The sequence below is a fragment of the Orycteropus afer genome, unplaced genomic scaffold (genome assembly GCF_000298275.1).
Source record: "Orycteropus afer afer isolate SDZICR_OR568_19922 unplaced genomic scaffold, OryAfe1.0 scaffold00006, whole genome shotgun sequence".
NCBI lineage: Eukaryota > Metazoa > Chordata > Mammalia > Tubulidentata > Orycteropodidae > Orycteropus > Orycteropus afer.
Window position 1 is genome coordinate 15,883,604 of NW_006921593.1, and position 7,374 is coordinate 15,890,977.

Consider the following 7,374-nt stretch of genomic DNA (forward strand, 5'->3'; position numbering starts at 1 on the left):
CTGTGTCGGTGCACCCGGGGCTCCCCTCCCCTCTGCATGCCCTGTGTCGGTGCACCCGGGGCTCCCCTCCCCTCTGCATGCCCTGTGTCGGTGCAGCTGGCAGGCATTGTCAGGGTGGAAGCAGAGGGAATGACCCTGGTGAGGCTGGCTCTTGTCCTCAGGGAGCTACTGAATGCCCACAAGGACAACCTGGGCACCACCATCAAGTTTGTGGTCTTTAACGAGCTGTCCAACGCCCGGAACCCCAACAACATGCAGATCCTGTACACCGTGCTGCAACATAGTGCTGAGCTGGCACCCAAGGTGCGTGGGCCCTGCTGAGAGGCCAGCCTGGTGTATGTGCACCCCCACCTCTCAGAAGCCAGCCTGACCTGCACACATACTCCCCTTACCCACAATACTGCCCTCCTGCCTCTGGGGGTTTTGGGTGACGGGGTTAGCACGCCCTGCATTTGGGCAGACTTCTGGATGCTTGAGTGTGATTTCCACAGGTCCTACAGCAGGCCTAGCTGCAGTGAGGGGTGTTAGCCTTGGAAGCTAAGTTTATCTAGGGGAGCAGCTCTGAGCCCTGAGAGCTGGGCTGGCGGCCCCGGGCAGTGGTTCTGCATTGTGGTTCTTGGGCTCAGAGACCTTTTGGCTTTGGAAGCAGAACCCGGGAATGTCTCTTCTGTTGCTGTCGGTGATGCAGAGCAGGCTCGCACTTGGGCCCCACGGTCTGTATGACGTCAGGCAGACCTGGTGGCTGCCCTGTCAGCTTTGTACCCAGTGTCCCAGGGTCACGGTGGGTCACTCACAGTCTCAGGTCGAGTGTCTGGATTTAACCGTGCCATCTGACCTGAGGGCAGTAGTGTGTCCATTGTAGCTGCAGTGCCTGGGTCCAGCCCTGACCGCGTCTGTTGACCAGCCCCTCACTAGATGGTGTGGGGTCCATGGGCCAGTGGCCGAGAGAGCTAACAAGCTGGGGTGTTTCTGTTCTCGGGCTCACCGTGGGCAAGGCTGGCGGGCCGTCACCTGGAACACGCCTGTGGCTCTCCTGGCTGTCTCGGGCACTGGGGTGGAGGAGGGGAATGGCTGGCACATGGCGCCAGGGTGTGAGTGGATGGGTGCAGCGTGGTCTCTCTCTGCCCAGTTCCTGGCCATGGTGTTCCAGGACCTGCTGACCAACAAAGAGGACTACCTGCGGGCGTCTCGGGCCCTGCTGCGTGAGATCGTCAAGCAGACCAAGCACGAGATCAACTTCCAGGCCCTGTGCCTGGGCCTCATGCAGGAGCGGAAGGAGCCACCACACCTGGACATGGAGTTCAAGGTACGTGCATGGCTCGTGTCACTGCGTCTTTCCTCGTGGGGGGTGCCTGGCTTGTCACGTGGTACATGATGCTCTGAGCGGGGGGGCAGGCTCCGAAGAGGAGCTGCCAGTAGTGGGGTAAATGGGTGGTATGGAGGAAGCCTTGATGGTGCTCCCCAGGGGCGGGCCGTGTCCAGCTTGGGGTCTCCTGTTCTGGGCCTGACAGTGGGCTGCCGGCCAGCTCCTCGGGCCCGGGTCCTTGTCCTGGGATGGCTGTCCTCGCCCCCGTGTTGGCCCTGCCTAGCTGAGCGGGCCCCAGGCTGACTTCTGCTTCGCAGGAGCGTTTTGTCATCCACGTGACAGACCTGCTGGCTGTGTCCATGATGCTGGGGATCACCGCCCAGGTGAAGGAGGCTGGGCTCGCCTGGGACAAAGGCGAGAAGAGGAGTAAGCCCCTTGGACGGCTGGATGGACGGTCGGTTGGTTGGGGATCGGTCGGTCAGTTGGTCAGACAGATGGATAGTTGGTTGGGGCTACTTGGACAAGTGGACAGTCAATTGGTCAGTCAGACGGTTAGTCAGACAGACAGTCCGTTGGTCAGTCAGGGGTCTTGGGCAGCTCAGTGCAGAGTGGTGCTGGCTCCCAGCATGTTATACAGGTGGTCCCTGCACTCGCCTGGGACCTGATCCTGTATTGGTACCATGGGTGTCTCAGGTGTGGAGCCCTCTGCCTGGGGTGCAAGGAGGGAGGTAATGGGAGTCAGCCTGTCTGGCTTTGTTGTGGAACCCGCTGGAAGGTCTGGCCATAGAGGGTCTTAGAAGTTTGTTACCCGGCTTTCTCTGAGCTCCGTGAGGGTCATCAGGTGCCTAAGACTGCTGCTCCAGCCCTGAGTTGGACCTGGGGACAGCCGCCCTGCAGCCACGCCCGACCCGTTTGTCTGTTTCAGACCTCGAAGTGCTGCGTGCCTTCCAGAACCAGATCGCCGCCATCCAGCGGGACGCCGTGTGGTGGCTGCACACGGTGGTGCCCTCCATCAGCAAACTGGCCCCCAAGGACTATGTGCACTGGTGCGCCCCCTCGCCCCGCACGCAGAGTGCATTGCCCTGCAGCACCCGGGGTGGTAGGACGGGGGCATCACGGGAAGCCCATGGTGCGTCCCCTCACCCTGCACGCAGAGTGCATTGCCCCGCGGCACCCGGGGTGGAAGGATGGAGTCACCATAGGAAGCCCATGGTGTGCCCCCTCGCCCCGCATGCAGAGTGCATTGCCCCGCGGCACCTGGGGTGGTAGGACGGGGGCATCACGGGAAGCCCATCGTGTGTCCTCCTTGCCCTGCACGCAGAGTGCATTGCCCCACAGCACCTGGGGTGGTAGGACAGGGTCACCAGAGGAAGCCCATCGTGTGTCCCCCTTGCCCTGCACGCAGAGTGCATTACCCCACAGCACCCGGGGTGGAAGGACGGGCTCACCACGGGAAGCCCATGGTGCGTCCCCCTCGCCCCGCACGCAGAGTACATTGCCCCGCAGCACCCGGGGTGGAAGGTCTGCCTGCGTCTGACCAGGTGGCGGCCGGCTCAGGAGCAGCCCTGAGCGTCTGCCCCAGCCTCTGACCCCCTGCTGTCTCACCAGCCTCCACAAGGTTCTCTTCACGGAGCAGCCAGAGACCTACTACAAGTGGGACAACTGGCCGCCAGAGAGTGATCGCAAGTGAGGGTCGGGAGTGGGGGACAGGGCGCCGGGCTCGCCTGACCCACATCATCAGCACCTGCCTGCCTCCGTTCCCAGGGGTTCTCACCCCCACAGCTCCCAAACCCTAGACCTCCCCCACAATTCCCAGCTTTAAGATGTCTGTAGGTACCTGCCAGCCTTGACGCGGCCGCACACCTAGCTTTTGTTAGGGCTTGACTCCCCTAGGACGTCCATCTGCCCAGCCCAGTCCAGCCCGCCCGCCCAGGCCCCCTTTTCCTCCAGCCCCCTGAGTGCAGTGCCTCCTTCCCTCTCGTGCCTCACTTGTGTCATGCTGCCAAGCTGTGCCTGGGCCTGAATGCAGACCTCCTGTGCCCAGCTTCTTCCTGCGCCTCTGCTCAGAGGTGCCTATCCTGGAGGACACGCTCATGCGAATCCTGGTCATCGGGCTGTCCCGAGAGCTCCCGCTCGGCCCTGCCGATGCCATGGAGCTGGCCGACCACCTGGTGAAGCGGGCCGCCGCCGTGCAGGCTGACGGTAATGCCCTCCCGACTCCCTGGAGCTGCCCCTGGGCCGGGGCTACGAGCGAACCACCCGGGCAGACTGCAGCCTGCATGTGACCCTTGGGTTCTAGACGTGGAAGTGCTGAAGGTGGGAAGGATCCAGCTGATAGATGCCGTCCTGAACCTGTGCACCTACCACCACCCGGACAACATCCAGCTCCCTCCTGGGTGAGGCCCCATCTGCCCTGGGGCTGGGGCTCAGCTCCACAGCGGCCAGCAGCCAGGGGACTATGCTGCTCCTGCCGCTCCCCCCGCCCCCCAAGCATTTACCCGGCCCTACTCTGGGCCACCGTTCCCACTGAGGCCTGTCGTGTGCACATAGTGGGCCTCTGCCTGCCCTCAGTGAACCATGTTGTCCTCTGCCCCGGGCCCTTCCCTTTGTGCTGTTTGTCTCCCAATCCACAGGAGAAAGATGAGGCAGTCTGCTTCCGGAAAGATTACAGCCATGGAAACCCTGTGGGGCAGTTCCACTCTGTCCTCTAGGGGTGCTGTGGGTCAGAATCGACCCCACGGCAGGGGGTTTGTTTTGTTAGTCCTGCGTCGTGTGAAAACTGCATTTTTTTACGTGTTCATCTGTTGATGGGGTTTGGGTTGTTTCCTCTGGCTCTTGGGGTTAGTGTTGAAATAGTTCATCTGTTGATGGGGTTTGGGTTGTTTCCTCTGGCTCTTGGGGTTAGTGTTGAAATAAGCAGTCGTGCGCGTCTGCGTGTGTATGTCTGTGTGTTAGCATGGCCACGTTCTCTCTCTCGGGTATACACCCGGGGGCAGGATAGCTGGCTTACATGGTAGCTCTGTGTTGATTGTCACGAGGCCCTGTCAGACTGTGGCCATGGTTATGTTTCAGGTACCAGCCCCCAAACCTCGCCATCTCCACTCTGTATTGGAAGGCCTGGCCACTGCTGCTGGTCGTAGCTGCCTTCAATCCCGAGAATATCGGTGAGTGCCCTTGGCCCTCGTCGGCAGCTCCGAGTATGGTGAGCCGGCTGGGTGTTGGCGCGTCTTCCACCTGGGCTTCTTGGTTGGCATCACCAGGGTGCATCTAGCTAGGTGTCAGAGGCCACGCTGGGAGCAGGGGTCCCGTCCTGGGGGGGCTGGCTGGCAGTGAGCCACACTGAGCGTGTTCTGCCCTCCTGCCCCAGGTCTGGCTGCCTGGGAAGAGTACCCCACTCTGAAGATGCTCATGGAAATGGTGATGACCAAGTGAGCCCCTGGGGGTGGGGGCTGGGGCTGGGGGGATGAGGGTAGCAGGGGAGGGCAGATGCTATGCTGGTACACTGCGGGACCTGGCATGTGGCCTGAGGTTGATGGCCCGAGAGGCTGCCACGCAGGCAGGGGACATGGGCTGGAGGCTCAGGAGCTGTGTGTGCCACCCTGGAGGCCTTGTGGGCACTGGTGCCCACTGTGGGGTGTCAGGAGTGCAGTGAGGGCAGCCCTGGAGCCCTCGGGCACTGGCAGCGCACTGTGGGGTACCGGGGTGGGGTTTAGCAGCCCCGGAGCCGAGACATCAGTGAGTGCCAGGCTTGATGGGAAGGCAGTGGCTGTCTTCGTGTGGAAGGTGGTGAATGGTGGGCACAGGGGCCTCTGAGGACCCTAATCCTCTCTGGGACATGTCAGTGGCCCTCAGGGACCATTCCGGTCAAACGGTGGTGAGGGGCAACCCTGTGCCCTTTGACCCTTGGTCTCTGGTGGCAAGGGCTCGGGGCTCCGGCGGGTGCAGTGACGAGCCCTCCCTGTCATTGATGGGCACGCGAGGGCTCGGGGCTCCGGCGGGTGCAGTGACGAGCCCTCCCTGTTGATGCTCAGCAACTACTCGTACCCGCCGTGCACGCTGACGGACGAGGAGACCCGCTCCGAGGTGATCAGCCGTGAGCTGCAGACATCCCAGCGGGAGAAGCAGGAGATCCTGGCCTTTGAGGGGCACCTGGCGGCCGCGTCCACCAAGCAGACCATCACAGAGAGCAGCAGCCTGCTCCTGTCCCAGCTCACCAGCCTGGACCCGCAGTACGGCCCGCGGGCCTGCTCCCCTGTGGGGCCACTGAGAAGGGTCTGGGGCGGGGGGAGCCTGGCGGGAGCGGACGCCCGTGAAACCTCACTGCCCCAGCCCTCGAGGCCCACTTCCCACGGAGTCAGCCTGAGGCATGCTGCGGTCCAGGTGGACCTGACAGTCCGCGGCAGTATACTGAGTGGCCCCTCGGGCAGGGATGGCAAGGAAGGAGGAGACAGCTGGAGTTTTGGGGGAGCGTGGCCCTCTTGTCCTTGCGCTTGGCTACCGCAGCCTTTGAGGTCTGGGCGTAAGCCTGAGGCCAAGCTGGGGTGCAGGATGGTGTACTGAGTAGCCCCTTGGGAGTGGGGGCAGGGAGGAAGGAAGAGGCAGCTGGAGCGCCTGGGGAAGTTTTGGGGGGCCGTGGCCCCCTTGGCCCTCATCTTCTGTCCTGACATGCTCTTGCGCTCTGGCTTCCAGAGGGCCCCCCCGACGGCCGCCTCCCCACATCCTGGAGCAGGTGAGGGCCCTGAACCAGTCCCTGCGGCTCGGCCACCTGCTGTGCCGCAGCCGGAGCCCCGACTTCCTGCTGAACATCATCCAGAGGCAGGTGAGCCCGGGCCGTGGAGCTGGGGCTGGGGCTCGGGGGTGCCAGGCCTGCACTGCCCCACGGTGGCATGGCAAGTAGCCCCTGGATGCGGTGGGACTGAGCCCCGTGCCTGCCCCCCAGGCCTCCTCCCAGTCCATGCCCTGGCTGGCCGACCTGGTGCAGTCCAGTGAGGGCTCCCTGGACGTGCTCCCGGTGCAGTGCCTCTGTGAGTTTCTGCTGCACGACGCAGCTGCCGCGGCCGCCTCCACAGACGACGAGGAGGATGGCGAGAGCAAAGAGCAGAAGGCCCGGAAGCGGCAGGTCTGCACCCTGGGTCCTCCAGCCCCCCCCGCCCCGGCCCCCCAGCAGCCCCTGACGGCCCCTGCCCCCACAGAGGCAACAGAAGCAGCGGCAGCTGCTGGGCCGCCTGCAGGACCTGCTGCTGGGCCCCAAGGCGGACGGGCAGACCACGTGTGAGGTGCTGGACTACTTCCTGCGGCGTCTCAGCTCCTCCCAGGTGGCCTCGAGGGTGCTGGCCACGAAGGTGAGCGGCCGACGGGCAGGTCTGTGCACACACTCTCGCTGTCTCGGTGGTTCTGTGTTCACATCTATGCAGGGTCCCTCACCAGCCAAGCTTTTTCTAGCTGACTCTCCTGTGTGGAAGGGGCCGCTCTGCTGGGGTCTGAGCCCCCGATGGGCACTGGGACTGCCTCTGATTCCCATGGGGCTGAAAGCCCATTGGGAGAGAGCCTGGCCCCGCTGTCTCTCCTCCTGCAGCCCTATCAGCTCTGACGAGCACTAGTGAGGCCCACCCCCGGGAGCCTGTGCTGTGCCCTCTCCCCCGAGACTGCCCTGCAGCTGTGGTGGTCAACCAGCCCAGCCCACTGTCCCCTCGCAGGGCTTGTCACTGGTGCTCTCGGAGGGCAGCCTGCGGGACGGCGAGGAGAAGGAGCAGCCGATGGATGAGGACTCGGGGGGCCCTGAGCTGCCCACCTACCAGTGGCTGCTCCGGGACCTGCCTCGGCTGCCCCTGTTCCACAGCGTGAGGAGCACCGCCGCTCTGGCGCTGCAGCAGGTGGGGGGCAGCACCGGGGGGGGGGGCAGGCGGGTCTCCGTAAGGCCCAGCTCAGACCCCTCGTCCCTTCGCAGGCCATCCACATGGAGACGGACCCGCAGACCATCAGTGCCTACCTGGTGTACCTGTCCCAGCACACACCTGTGGAGGAGCAGGGCCAGCACAGTGACCTGGCTCTGGTGAGCAGCCGGCCCT

The 7,374-nt window shown here is 63.9% G+C and overlaps 1 protein-coding gene across 1 annotated transcript in view; it reads left to right on the forward strand.

The window, feature by feature from the left end:
- Nucleotides 1-7,374, forward strand: part of INTS1 (integrator complex subunit 1) — a 32,011-nt gene that overhangs the window by 5,502 nt on the left and 19,135 nt on the right. Inside the window, exons 9-23 of the mRNA XM_007941251.1 lie at nucleotides 162-303; nucleotides 1,130-1,306; nucleotides 1,624-1,732; nucleotides 2,232-2,352; nucleotides 2,915-2,992; nucleotides 3,351-3,508; nucleotides 3,606-3,702; nucleotides 4,379-4,470; nucleotides 4,674-4,734; nucleotides 5,338-5,535; nucleotides 5,996-6,125; nucleotides 6,246-6,425; nucleotides 6,499-6,648; nucleotides 7,003-7,179; nucleotides 7,254-7,358. Coding sequence (XP_007939442.1) covers nucleotides 162-303; nucleotides 1,130-1,306; nucleotides 1,624-1,732; nucleotides 2,232-2,352; nucleotides 2,915-2,992; nucleotides 3,351-3,508; nucleotides 3,606-3,702; nucleotides 4,379-4,470; nucleotides 4,674-4,734; nucleotides 5,338-5,535; nucleotides 5,996-6,125; nucleotides 6,246-6,425; nucleotides 6,499-6,648; nucleotides 7,003-7,179; nucleotides 7,254-7,358 — 1,975 coding nt within the window. The remainder of the gene's footprint in view (nucleotides 1-161; nucleotides 304-1,129; nucleotides 1,307-1,623; nucleotides 1,733-2,231; nucleotides 2,353-2,914; nucleotides 2,993-3,350; nucleotides 3,509-3,605; nucleotides 3,703-4,378; nucleotides 4,471-4,673; nucleotides 4,735-5,337; nucleotides 5,536-5,995; nucleotides 6,126-6,245; nucleotides 6,426-6,498; nucleotides 6,649-7,002; nucleotides 7,180-7,253; nucleotides 7,359-7,374) is intronic.